Source organism: Poeciliopsis prolifica, unplaced genomic scaffold (assembly GCF_027474105.1).
Source record: "Poeciliopsis prolifica strain line A6 unplaced genomic scaffold, Auburn_PproV2 SCAFFOLD006, whole genome shotgun sequence".
Lineage (NCBI taxonomy): Eukaryota > Metazoa > Chordata > Actinopteri > Cyprinodontiformes > Poeciliidae > Poeciliopsis > Poeciliopsis prolifica.
The window spans coordinates 11,539,364-11,553,731 of record NW_026562381.1 but is presented as its reverse complement, the minus strand read 5'-3'; the positions used below and the strand labels follow the sequence as shown (position 1 = coordinate 11,553,731).

Sequence of the window (14,368 nt, the reverse complement as noted above, 5' to 3'; positions counted from 1 at the left end):
TATTTATTTAAGATATTTTGGATTAAAAATAAGGAGGCATTTTGTGACCTCTTTAGTTTTATTGACAAAACAGTTTTGAGATTTTACAACAGTTTGGTTTAAAGGAAAAACAAAAAAACAAAACAGGAAGCCGAGGAGGAACTCCTCCACCTTGGAGCATCACGGAGCGCCGGAGGCGGTTTTCTGGATCTGCTCCTTGAGGATGAGGATGCTCTGCCGCTGCTCCGGCGGCAGCATGGCGATCTGCTCTGGGGTCAGCTGCAGCACCTGCATGATGAGGGCGGCCTGGAAGAGACGGGACGGCGTTAAGCAGCGCCGGCAGGAAACATCGGCGGCGCCGTCGATGGACCCACCTTCTCCTGATCCTGAGTGGAGACCTGACTCTGTCCGGGACTGAAGCCTCCTCCTGAGGGCGGGACGCCAGAAATACCCGGACCCTGCAGGACAACAACAGCCTCGGCTCAGTTCACTCACTTCCTGTGCATTTTCGTTCACCTTATAGATCACGTGTGTCAAACTTGAGGCCCGAATCTGAACGCCTGATATATAAAAGAAACAGAGCTTCGATACACCATTACAAGATGACAAGGTCAGGAGAAAGTTTTATTTCTCCAGAAATAAAGACGGAAGTAGTTCAGTCAGTGACGGTTTCTGATCTGGGTGATATGGGCAACTCCACAGGGTGGCATCTGTGGGGGGCGGCATTAGGAAGTTGTTCGTCAATGTTGTGGAATGTTGTGGGTGTTGTAATCAGCTTTCGATGGGAAACAACATTCAGTCAGAAACTAACAAACTAACAAATGGCGCAAATCTCCCTCAAAGACTTTTTGTAAACTGGGCCACAATGGTCAAGTCAGAAATGCAAGAAATGTTCGAAAACTAAGAAAATAATACAACTGATTTTGATGTTTATTATTGTGCTGTAAACAATTGTATATATGCAATATATTACTTAAAAATACAGTATAAATTTGCAGGAAAAGGACGTACAAATTATTGTAGATTAAACATAAAAGAGGATTTCTTAGGAGAAAAATCACCAATGAATTTATATTTAGAAGATTTTATTTTGTTGCCTTGGAAAATTAGTTTTTGTCTATTTTTAATCGATGATAAATCCAGTAGCTGGATAATTAAAAAGATTGTGTACATATTTTTGCTTTCAAGCAAACTTCCCACTTTCCATTCAGGTTTGGTTATTAAAAGGCAAATACTTTTATCATGTCGTGAAAGGATTTTAATTTATCAGCAAACAAGAGTCTGTGCTGGTGGGTCACATTTCTAAAACTCTCAAACTGCAGTTGGGGGCCACACAAAAACACCTCAAGGGCCGCAAATGGCCCCTGGGCCACACTTTGGTCCTCCCAGAATTGGAGGCTAAAACATGCAGAAAGTCTCAGCAGCTGGACGATGCTTTTAACCAAACAGAAGACAGAGTTAAGGCTCCGCCCACTTACCGGTCTTGCAGACGGAGGAACGTTTGGACCCATGGCGTGGGGGACCGGGCCCTGCATCCCAGGCACCATGGGAACCCTCTGACCCGCCACTGGCCCGCGAGCGTCCATCGCCCTCGGGTCCCGGCCTGAAGGACAACAGGTAACAAGCTTTAGGAGAAGATGATGCTAAAACTAAAATCCAAGATATTTTCAGAGCCGTGTGAATGAAATTTAAGACCAGAAATGCAAAAGAATCTCAATAACAAACAAATCGTATCGGTTGGGAAGGCGAAGATGAACATTGTCCAGCCAGCTGGCAATACATTTTCACTTAGCCAAGATGGAAGTCAAATATGCTAGCTTTACCCTTAGGAACAAAAGAGTATGTTAGCAGCTAGTTAGCAGTAGCCATAGCTGCCGCAGAGCACAGCAACAATTTCTGCACGCGATAAAAAGCTTTATCAAAATCTCCCCAGAATAAATCAAAACTACACTAAACATGAGATTAAATAATAAATAAACAATAAAATTTAAGACCTGCAAATAACATGTTTAAGGCCAACTCATTTTAAAAATGACTTTAAGACATTTCAAGACTTTTTAAGGAACATGTAGCTCAGTCTACAGCTGTGAAATTATAACTGATTTGTTTTTATTTCGGTTGGTTGATTCATTGCCAGCTGGAGTTGATCTGAGTTCTGTGACAAACATGAATCTGATCAATTTAATCTTCAACAAAACGTTTTCCTCCGACTCGTACCTCTGGGTTCCATCGGCGGTCCCCGCGGCTCCATCATCGGCGGCCCTCGCGGGTCCACCATCATGGTCCGCGGCTCAGACATCGGAGGGCCTCTCATTTCGGGCCCACTTCCCATCTGGGGCCCGCCTCCCATCTGGGGGCCGCCTCCCATCTGGGGCCCGCCTCCCATCTGGGGCCCGCCTCCCATCTGGGGCCCGCCTCCCATCTGGGGCCCGCCTCCCATCTGGGGTATGTGTACCGGCGGGGCCTGGTGAGGCGGAGCGGCCATGTAGGCCCGGCTAAACACAAACATTTACATCTTTAGTATTGATCACCGGTTTACAGATTTCTGGCTCTAACAAGCAATCGGTGCAAAAAACTGTAAAACATGTTTGTTTGCAAAACAAACTAACATGTTTCAACAGGAAATTATTTGTTTAATTTAAATGAATTAAAATGGGGGGGAAAAAAAGTAGTTTTTTTATTTGGTTTAAGAAACCCAACCTGCCGATTTTGGGCAGTTCTACTGCGGGACACTTCCAGGTTGTTTGCGATACATTTACATACATTTGGAAGTCGCATATATTTGGCAATCTCAACAACCGCAAAAAAAAAAAGTATGGCTACGTTCACAAAAATTGTTGGCGTCGCCATAATTTAAACAACATCTGAAGACTGTTTCTGAATCGAACCCTAAAAGTTGTGATTAAATAATTTGACAGTGAAAGATTCAGGTCTCTACTCAATTTTGTTTTCAGCCAGCCAAAAGAGCCGGACCGACTCAGCAGAACCAGACGAACAGAACATAAAGACGGTTAGTTTACGTTGAAATGGAGCAGAGAGGCGGCGATATCCAGAACGCTGGAGTGGTTAGGCGTTAATCCTGCTAACAGCTGTTTCTTACTTGGGGTCGATGACCTCTCCAGTGACAGACAGCAGAGTTCCTCCTCTGGGATCATTGGGTCCGTCGCCCAACAGGCCTCTGGGTGGGATACCGCCCGGTCCTACAACAACAACAAATCAATCAAAACACGTCATGGGTTTTCTTTAGCACCGCTGAGTGGACTGAGTTTCCTGGCAGACACTCACACCTATAAAAGGTGTTGGCTTTACTGTCAGTCCAGAGCCGTTTTGGGTCAGGTTAAACCAGCTCTCCCCACAGCGACTGGCAGAAAAACTCGTCTAAAGCAAAACGTCCCACAGCGACACATCTGGGCCCATTTCACTCTTTGACCAACTCAAACACACATAAATGTAACGACTGTAACGTCCTATAAATAAAATCTAATCAGGCTGAGTGTTCCTGTTGGACAACAGCCGGTAGTTTTCCCTTTTCAGAGTGATTCATGTTTAAATGCTGCACCACGTCTGCAAGAGCCTGGAAAATATTAACTGTGCAGGACAAGAAAAAGCTCTTAGTGTTGGTCTGGAGGTGCTGTTCTCAAAGAGAGAAGCATTTAGACGAAAGCAAAAGACTAAAGAAGCATCAGTGTAAACCTAACGTACTCAAGTATGAGTGTCACTAATTCAACATAGTTTTACACAAGTAAAAAAAAAAAAAAAAAGCCATCCAAGAAATTTGTCAGGAGAAAAAACTATGTGGTGAAAAGTCTCCTCACGAACTGAGTCACCGATCAAAACACCGGTCAGTTAATATCTAAAAAAATACCTCAAACAGACCAAAACATAAAGCTCTGTGGAAATTTTAATTAAAATTCCCAACAAAAGAAAAAGTTTTTTTTACTATTCAGACAAATTGCAAAGTGAGTCTCAAAAACCACAGACATGGAAACTGATTGGCCTGGATCTGTCGACAGGGAGGCAGGAACTTTAAAAATAAAATTAAACATCATGCGTAAGCTGGAGCAGGTCCCACTTCTCAAACTCTTCAGTGTGGAAGTTGTCACTGAGAGGAGAAGCTGCAGCTTTTTAAGCAACAAAAATAAGTTTAAAAAAGGAGCAGGAAGCTTCTATAAACTTCTACTTAAAACAGTTTCAGCAAATAACAAGAAGCTGAACAGTTTCCAACAAAGCGACTCCGATTTTATCCTTTAGAAGAGTCCAGTTGTAGCGGCAGGCTAATGGTTAGCCAGCAATGCTAACTGGACAAATATAAGGCGGTACAGACAGCGGGGTTATCACCCTGAATTTATTGATTAATAATAATAGAATCATGTTTAACTACAGAGCTGGGTAACACTGACTGCTCTCTAACACCTGGTTACCTGAGGACAGACAGAGACAAACTGAGAGAAAAGATAGAGACAAAGATAAAGAGACAAAGAGAGAAAGATAGAGAGATAAAGAGAGACAAAGACAGAGAGATAGAGAGTGATAGACACACAGTGAGAGGGAAAGAGATCAGCTCAGTTGACATCAATATATTTTAGCTACCAGTTTTCTCTACTTCATCTTTTCTGCAACAGAAACTTTACATCGGAGACCCGATTGTAAGTAGGCCTCTCGCTAAAATCAATAAATCATATGATAATTTGAATGAGCTCAATAATTTTCATTAGCATGATTTATTTTATTCTCTATTCCTATTAAAAACTGGATGATAAACGTCTTCATTCTGCCGTTTGGTCTCAATTAGACCTTTTTTTGAAGGACAGTTTTGTTAACAGAGACTTCATAATTCATTTATTTGTTGTTTCTGGTGTTTTGTTTATTTATTTTGGATTTTAAAACACCTTTCAGTTCCAGTGTTAAATATTTATCAGAATTCAAAGTTTATTTATCTCTGATCATTTATTACACAACTGAAAAATGGTCTCAAAACAACAACATTATCATTAATTACAATAACTTCTCTGACAATTTATCGGCCAGCAAAATTTGTTATCACGACAGGCCTAATTATAAAGCATAAAGTTGCTTTTATAGACAAATAGTTGGGGATGATTGTGAAACTGATCCAAAAGCCCTTGAGTTTCTGACCCGGTATCTTTTCATACCCAGCCTCTCCTTCATGACGCAGCATTTTCATCTCACTCACAGTTCATGAACAGGCTTGATAACCGCTGCCAGGGTGCAGAGTGAAACAGCGAAGGGCATTAGGAAGAGGCAAAAAACAGTGGAAATCAAACAGTGCAATCCACAGACTGCCCTGCATGTCGAGCGTCTGTCCTGCGGAGTCTACTGAGCTGTCAGGGGAACTGAGGGGTGACAGTGATACCTTGTGGCCGCTCGATAGCAGCAGGTCCGGCTGATCCTGTGGGGGAATTCTGTAGGTTTCCTGAGCCAGCATTAAAGTGAAAAGAACAGGAGACACAGGACTCAAGACAGCGAAGCGGCAATTTGGGGCTGATCACATCGTCGCATGCACACAGAAAGACACAAGGAGGCTTCGCAGAAAAGAAGGAATCAATTTTTCTATCTGACATTTAGCGACACAATGAAGAGGAAACGAAGCTGATCCAGCTGAGAACGTTAGCAGAGGCTCTAGTGACACCTGGTGGTCGTAGTGAGTCATGACGGGTGCAGATTTATAAAGTATTCAAACTGGAGCTGCAACTAAAGATTATTCTATTGATTATTCTGACAATTAATTGATTAATCAGATAAAAAAATACACATTCACAACAACTTAACCCTTTTCAGATAATACTAGAAAAACATTAAAAGATGCAAATAAATCACTAAAATAAATTTTTAAATATTAGAAAATAAACCTAAAATGCAATAATGACATTCTTTTGGTGAACATTTGATCAGTTATAGCAAAAAATCTCCAACTAAAAAATGCTTCTAACATCAAACTGTGAACAGCTCAGTCCGTTCTGCTTGACTTGACATCAATGCAGTGCAGAGTTGAAATGTTTATTTTTTCAATTAAACAATAACTCACTAGGAAGAAAGTTTCCTAAAACATTTTTTATTCATACAGAATTTGAGCAAAGTGAAGCTGAAATTCTGGGTAGAACATTTTTATAGATGAAGATTTTTTTTCTTTCATGTTAAATCAAATGTTTTTATCTTGTACTGTTTTGGCTGAATGTTGTTTTTCTCTCAGCTAATGAGACTTTCTACTCCAGTTCATGAATAACCAGCTACTAAATTAGTTGACGATTACTTCAAAAATCGAGTCATCATTATTTATCCAATTGTTTCAGCCTAATTCAGAAATATTTGCCGTCAGAAGAAAGGAAACTTTTTGTTGCAGAATTAAATCGAACGACTTCTCATTTCAAATGTTTACAGATTCATATTTCAGGACTTCTTTGGAAGTTTGTTACAGACAAATTTCCAAATCGAAGGAATTCAATCAATCAGTTTTAACCTTTCGGAGGTTGCAGGATCATTTATCGCTTCTAAAAAATGTTTATTCATGTGTGGATGTGGAAGAGCTCATTTCAGAGGGATACAGTCTGTAACTTATTTATTTGTCATTTTTTTACAAACCCAACTGGGTGTTAATCTCAACCATTTTCTCATAGGTTTCTATGGTGATACTTTGAAACTTAAAAGAGCATTATACATATAATTTAATGCAAAACGTTCCCAGATGATTTATTTCTGCCTCCGACCACAGACTGCCTGTCATCTTCCCTGGTGTCCGGCGCTGCTGCCACTGAGCTCAGCACAGATCCACGCTGCATCTCAAATCAACTCCAAATGTGACGCCTGATCTTCAGAACCCAGGAGGGATTTCAACGCAGAAACTCAGAGAAACCTCAGAAATCAGACTTAACCTTTCCTGTTTGTGGTCAGTTAGAAACCAAACGACGTTTATTTGATAAACAGCCGAATAATGAGACAGATGGTGATGATGTCACAACTTCCTGAGCTTCTGATAAGTTAAAAATAGACACACTTGTGGATGTGCTTCAGTGCAACACCCTCTCTATGTATGACATCTGACTATATAGAAATGTGGGCCTTCACCTCTCAGATTTAACTTTGGGTGCAATTTTATGAAACCTGAAGTTTTGTCTGCAGGAAGACCTGAGGCAAGATCTCAAAACATCAACAGAGCAACTTCCAGATGAAGAAGGACCATAAGAAATGTATATAAATCTGAAGAGAGCTTAAAAAATATCCATGTAAAATGTGCATTATTTTGGTATTTAGCAAATAGAAATAATCTTGGGAATCCTCACAGACCAAAAACAGGAAAATGATTTAACGATTTAATGTAAACGATATTAAAAACTGTCTTTGAAGCCTGAATACTTTCTGAATTTATGATAATTGAACTGCATTTGTGCTAAACTTTTTGATGCTAAATGTTACATTTTTAGATTTGTTAGTTTTAAAAAGGAAGCCTTGCACATTTTTAAGGTGATTTGGGTGATCTGTAGCTTGTTTACTTTGGCCTAAATCAGCTGTTGAGTTTGTTAACTTTTCATTGGACGTTTTATTTCTGTGATTCTCTTGGAGTTTTGTTTTGCCTGGAAGAAACTCCAGGCGAACCAGAACCAGTCACTACAAGCCAGAACGTTCAGTTTGTTTGCTGGTCAGATGTGTCGGGTCGAAGGAGCCAAATGTAAATACAGGAAGCAGATTCTGTGTTTTCTATCGAAGCAGAAAGTGGGACGAGTTTAATCTCATCACCAGCATGTTTCTGCATATTATTAACATTGTAATCTGAGAAGCATAGAAAATACTTTTGAGATTATGTCTTGAAAGTTGAATTTTATGCTTCAAAAATGATGCATGACTTTTGTTTATTAGCATATTTACTCGACCACATCCCACAATGCAATGCAATCCTCACTATGGGAAGCCTCGAGGTAGTAAAGTAAGAAACAAAAAGCGAATACCTGGAGGTCCGATTTGTCCGGGTCCTGGTACTGGGCCCGGTACAGGCATGTTGGGGACAACGCCCATGTTGGCGGGCTGCATCATCTGAGGAGCTCCATTCACATGCATGACTGGCTGATAATGAGACAAAGCTCAGATTAATAAGGTGGGCGATTTGGAGTCAGGGTTTTACTGCTGTATTTTGTTGAAGTATTGACAGAACAATAGAAATTACAATAAAATAATTGGCTGGATTTCCTCATTTAGCTCTGCAAAGCTCTGGCAACGAGCCATTTTTAGATTCAGGCGTGTTTGGGCAGGAAGGCCCTTAAATGTTGCAGGACAGTCGCTCGTGAGGACTGGAGCTGGAGAGAGGGTTGGCGTTTATCTTACCACAGGTTGTGGCTGAGACACCTGCACATTGGGCTGAACAGGAGGATTGACAGGTGGTGCTCCTCCACCCTGACTGCTGGACACCAGAGGCTGAACAGCTGTTTGACGATGCAACATTTTCTGTACAAAAACGACAAGCAGTTTCATCAAAATCTTAATACACAACTCCAATTCCAAATGTTGCCATGAAGAACAACCTGTTTGTCTTTCTTTGCGATAAACGATAATATTGTTGTTTTGAGACCATTTTCAGGTATTATAATTGGAATGGCATAATAAAGCCGTAACACATTCTCAAAGATCAATAAACTTTAAATTCTGATTTAACACTTGAACTGGGAGACATTTGAAATATCCAAAGTAAATAAGCAAAACAAATCAAACAGAATCAACAAATAAATGTAATTATATAATAAAAAAGGGGCTAGTTGAGACCAAAGCAACAGACTGAAGACTTTCAGTTTTTGGTAGAAAGAGAGAAAAGAGAAAAACGACAAATCATGCAAATGGTAATAATTGAGCTCATTTTAATTTGTCATGCAATTAATTGATCTATTGCTTATTACTATTGCTAGTTCTCACCAAAGCGATCTCCGGGTCGACGATCCGCATCACGACCTGCGCCTGCAGCAGAGCGTAGGCCAGCTGCGGGTTCTGCAGCAGCATGTTTCTCGCCTCCTGGGGGCTGTTTTGTACACACAGCTGGGGAAAGAAATCACATTTCACAAATCAGACAAATAAAACATTAGGTTAAAAAGTACACACTGGAAGGAAGCTTCAAAATACACAAAAGGAGGTAAACAAAGATGCAGGTTCCAAGTCAAACTTTCATACAATTACAGACGTTCAGCAGCAGAGTTCTCGCTACATTTAAGCTCAGTTTTTTTATGTATTAACTGTGAAAGTTTGGACAGATCCAGTAAACTAACGTACCTTCATCTGTTTCATCAACTCAAACATCTGCTCAGGTGGAAGACTCGCCACAGCTCTGCTGATGGACTCTGGAGCCTCCTCTGGCGACACGCTGTCTCCAAAAGGAGACTCGATGATGGGGGCTCCAGTCCCCAGACCTGTGCAGAAAAGGAAGAACTGTTTCTTCACACAAAGACAGAAATTATAACCACATCTCCTTTGCTTTAACTATGAAGTCTATGTAAAAAAGTTTACATAGACTTCATAGTTACTGCTCAGAAATAAGCAGTAACTTACTTTTGAGCTCTTCTTTATTTTTTTCACTAGCTGCATTGTCGACTCTGAGAGCCCGACCACTGAACTCTCTCCCGTTCAGGTTCCTCATGGCGCTGAGCGCCGTTTCCTGGTCCTGGTATTCACAGAAGCCATATCCTTTTGGCTTTCCTGTCTCTCTGTCATACACTAACCTGAGAAAAACAAGGGACATACACTCACAATAACATCTACACCATCAAAGAAGCAACAGATGACACATATCAATGAATTACGGCATCAAAGAGAAGATTTCTTTTGTTTAAATAATTCAATTTAAAAAATAAACTTCATTTATATTAATTATATACAGCAGGGGTGAAAACTCATTTTAATTTTGGGCCATATAAAAATCTGAATGTTCTTATAAAGGGTCAGATTGTACTGATAAAACCCATTAAATTGTTAAATTATCAATAAATACCTGTTTTAGCATTCAATAAGCAAATCTTCAAATTAATTAATATTGAACATCTTTTCACACTGACCAGTCCATCCAGGATTTTGTGATTGTTTTTGTATTTTTTCTGCAATCACAGATTTTGTCATGCTAATCTAGAAATACTTGTAAGAAATTTTTATGATATTTGAGCTAATATATGACGTTAAATGTGACTTTTTATTCATCGCTGTGTCGGTCACAGACATAACTTGACATCGAATAAAGCTGTGGCAACAGTCACTTAAACCAAATGTGTTTGGAAAGCTTTTTAGTAAAATCAGAAAAAAATATGGGACTCTGTCAATTTGTGAAAACCTGGAGGTTTTTATTGAAGCAATTTGGAGTCTAGAAGGCCACGTAGGAAGTTACGGCGGGCCAGATTTGGCCCCTGGACCTTGAGTTTGACACATGCGATATGTTTCTTTTTCAGAATAATTGAAAAGGTATGCAGGAGTTGTAGCCCATGTTCAAGTTTAACTCCACACCTGTTGAATCTCCCCCCAAAGTAAATATTGAATAGCACGAACTTTACCTTTCTTGCATCCAACTTCCTGCTAGGTCAACAATGTTCTCCAGGATTGTGCATTATATGACATTTTTGTATGCAATATTCCAAATTTGAGTTTTAATTTAATTAAGTTACAAAAATCAGCTGCCTTGTCTGACATATTCTACTTTACTTAGAGGCATTTATATTACAGAAAAACAATTGATGGAGACAATTATGTGCACTTTAATCCTTGTAATGTTTCTCCTTTACTTACCTGAAGCTGACAACAAGTCCTACTTCAGAAAATATGTCTTTCAGCTGCTCTTCTGTGGCTTCATATGGAATGTTTCCAACTGAAACATTACAGAATATTGAATGAATTAAAAAAAAGCTAACATCTCAAATTATGAAGCTATTTGCTTATTAGCATCGTTTGTTCCTCCGCTACATGGCCATATGAGTAAGCTAGGAGGTCTCCACTCGTTAGCTGGTTTATTTTACTGTTTCATGCTTTGGCCGCATCTATTAAAGCTGGACTCACCGAAAACTGATCGTAGTGACCTATCCACGGCCGGGTCTCTGTTGGCGGCGGCAGCCGCGGCCGCAGCGGCCACGGTAGCTGCAGCAACGTTCGCCATTTTGGGGACCACAATGAACGTCGCACCGGAGGAAATCAGCAGGAAACAACATCCGGTTGTTAGACGAGGCGCCGCGCTCAAACACCAGCGGCAGCGCGACCTCTCTCGATAGCTTGAAAAATGTGACGAACCGATCCCCGAGAGTTTTAATTTATTCCGTTATTAACGTCGACCAACGCCGAGCAGAACCGGTAGTCACTTTCCATTAGAACCCAGATGGCGCTGTTGCTACGGTCACCGTTGCTGCCTTCTGTTTTTCCGCCCCAGCATAGAAACAGAGAGATGGACGGTTACAAAGTCACGTTTTCCTTCCTAAAAACTCAACCAGGTGAACTGAACGATGGAGACGCAGCTTTTCCGCAACAGAGCAGAAGATTAGGTCAGTAGTTGTTTTATGTTTAATGCTTTTTTATGTGCCGGTTAGCCGGTAAACAGCAGCCGTTAAAAGATCAGGAGGGAGTTGCGGTTGGTTAACAGTTAACAGCTGATAAAAGTCAGACCGAGACTTTTAATGTATCTGCATTTCTGCAGATACATTAAATCTGCAGAAAAAAATTATTTCATATCAGTTTATCTATTGTTGAAATACTTATACCGCTTTAACTTTTTAACATTCCATCACATTATAACTACAATCTTGGATTTGATGGTTGTGAAGTGACAGAAAAGATACAAGGATATATTTTGTTTGGATTTTCTTTACAAATAAAAATATCAAGTGTGGTTTGTAGTTGTATTTGTATTTAGCACAACTATAAACACACAAATGCATATCTATGCTTTAATTTAAACAACAAAGCGGTTGTTTAAATTAAAGCAACTACAAAAGAAATTGATTATTTGACAGGTGAGTGAGTAAATGCTTGCCACACTTTTCAAAGTTTTGTTTGTGAAAAATGTTTGATGCTTTTCTGACATCACATACAATCTCAATGAAGTACATTGAAATTTAACATTGTAAAAAAAACAACAACATTGCTTACATGCATGTCTTACCACAGCATTCCCATCCTGCTGAGGTCTGGACTTTGACTGGGCCATTGCAATTTGTTGATTTATTTCAATTTGTGACTGTGTTTTGGACTATTGTTCTGCTTCATGACCCAGTTTTTGTCAGATTTCAAAGGTCAGACAGATGACATAATATTTTCAGTTTATTGGTATACAGAGGAATTGATAGTTGACATATTGATTACATGGTATAATTGGTTTCCTTTAAGCATGGTATTCTGTATTATTGCCAAAAAGCTTTACTTTGTCTCATTTATTCAAAGAACATTGCAGGGATTAATATTGCCAAACCTAAGGCAGATTGACAGTCTTATCTTAATTGTGTTGTTCTCTCATTTGACATTTAACATGCTAATTGAGGCCTGTGGGTTTTGAGGTTGTTGGTTGTTTGCAATCTTTGCTGGGTTTACCTTTGCTGCTACTTCCTGTTTCTTTCCTCTATAATTTTTGGGCCAGAATGATGGTCAGCAACTAGTGCTTTTCTATGGTCATCGCTGATGTTTTCCTCACTGCATCGTGTTAACAGACACCTGCCAACAGAGGAGGCAACCCTTGCTGATGCTCAGTAATTAAACAGCAACACCTGATACTTCCCCCACCTAAAACCAGTGAGAAACCAGGGAAGTACTTAGATTTTACAAAAATATTTTTATGTTTCTGAATACTTAAAGTTAGATTTGAATGATTTTTAAACTCCAGAAAGTCCAGCAAATTTTAAAAGTATGTCCTGATACATACATTTATACATGAAAAAACATTCTGGATTCTGAAAAGCTTTTGCTCGAGTGCAGTTTCAAAAATTGCAGTAAAGTGTACTTACATCTATAGAAAAGATTGATCACTCAGGACTTCTGCATAAAGAAAGAATGACATTATAGTTATAATGAGTTTGTACATAAATACATTCGTTCTGGAGACATTGTCTGTTTATCAGGAAGTTGGACACCAATAAATAATGGAGATTGACAATGTATTACTCTCTTGAAAAGCCAAACAAACATATATAGTTAACCTATTTTAACTATAAACTTTAGTTAAAAAGTGTCTTTTTTCACTTTTTCTTTCAAACAGACCAGAAATAGTTTCTAAATTAATTAGTAAAGAAAGAAAAAACTAGCAGGTTCTGTTAATATTGAGCCAAGAAGGTTGTGTTTCTATTGTCTCACAAATTCAGATGTCCGTAGTTAATAGAGCAGAAAAATATAGTATAAATATCTTCCAGTGAGGAAATTCAGGTGTACAAGTAGAAAAATTATTCAACCCCAAAATAATATTATTGTTAAAAAAATAGGGCAAACTGTTTATATTGCACTAATATATAGCAGAAAGTATCCCCAGGACATTTTTATGCAAAGAAATTCAGCAATTCCCTCTGAGCGATCCCTTGGCAACAAGGGAGAATAAACGCCGTTTTAACAGGTAGGAATGTCTGGCAGAACCAGACTCAGGCAGGGCAGCCATCTGCTGCGACCAGGGACACCAGGAGGGGAAAGACTAGAAACAGAAGCACTAAAAACAAAAAAATGACCACAATAACTGCTCTGGAAATCGGTCAGATCCAGAGAACCATGAAAAACATTTACAGCCCACGCACAATTTAACATTTGAACTGTAAGTTTTCATCAGATTTGTACGCGTTTTAATTTTTGACCAAAAGCCGGAAACGATGAATTTTCGCTTCCTTTTTAAAAAAAAAAAAAAAAAAAAATCGCTTGGTTCCACTGGGGCTCGAACCCAGGACCTTCTGCGTGTAAAGCAGACGTGATAACCGCTACACTATGGAACCCACTGGCTTGGCGGGCGCCTGGACCCGGCATTTGACACGGCACCAATGGCTGCGTAGTTCCGCGTGTATTGCAGAGCGCGGTTGTTTGTAACAACGTTTGGGAAAGTCACCGCGTCCTCCACGCTGCGCTGTCTCAGTCCCAGCTCGCCCGCCTGCTGACTTTCGGCCGCTCCAGTTGAGGGTCGGTTCCTGTCGGGACGGTTCGCTTTTGTCTCTGATCACCGCGAGCTGCAGCTTGTGAACTATAAAGACGGAGTCGAGCGATTCCCCGTAATTTGTCCCTGTTTATTTTCTCGTCTTCCGCCGACTCGCACGGGCAGCGAGTCGAGATTAGCGTCCGGAACGAAGCTGTTTTTGTGTGTCCTGCTGGTTTGGTGCGTGATTAGTGTGAGGACGGACAAACTGAAGGAAATGGCTCGCTGCTGCTGCTGCTGCACCTCGCCAGCTTATGATGTCATGTGAAT

At 40.0% G+C, this 14,368-nt stretch overlaps 2 protein-coding genes and 1 non-coding gene across 4 annotated transcripts in view; 1 reads left to right on the top strand and 2 right to left on the bottom strand.

Moving 5' to 3' along the window:
- Window positions 1–39: 39 nt before the first annotated feature.
- Window positions 40–11,133, bottom strand: LOC129360242 (cleavage stimulation factor subunit 2-like). Of its 2 annotated transcripts, XM_055030340.1 has the most exons (13): window positions 11,011–11,133; window positions 10,744–10,822; window positions 9,523–9,692; window positions 9,247–9,383; window positions 8,896–9,015; window positions 8,314–8,433; window positions 7,941–8,055; window positions 5,354–5,413; window positions 3,080–3,179; window positions 2,197–2,474; window positions 1,458–1,582; window positions 354–437; window positions 40–285 (listed from the first exon to the last, which is right to left on the bottom strand). In XM_055030340.1, the coding sequence occupies exons 1-13, from the start codon at window positions 11,105–11,107 to the stop codon at window positions 160–162; spliced, it is 1,611 nt and encodes a 536-aa protein (XP_054886315.1). In that variant the 5' UTR covers window positions 11,108–11,133; the 3' UTR covers window positions 40–159. The 2 variants fall into 2 exon arrangements, with proteins under 2 accessions (XP_054886315.1, XP_054886316.1); XM_055030341.1 differs by lacking the exon at window positions 5,354–5,413.
- Window positions 11,134–11,396: 263 nt separating this feature from the next.
- Window positions 11,397–14,368, top strand: part of LOC129360240 (BCL-6 corepressor-like protein 1) — a 42,124-nt gene continuing 39,152 nt past the window's right edge. Inside the window, 1 exon segment of the mRNA XM_055030336.1 lies at window positions 11,397–11,486. The gene's annotated coding sequence lies outside the window, so the exon portion shown is untranslated.
- On the bottom strand, window positions 13,832–13,904 carry trnav-uac (transfer RNA valine (anticodon UAC)). Its single transcript has one exon. It is a non-coding gene; the product is annotated as a tRNA-Val (tRNA).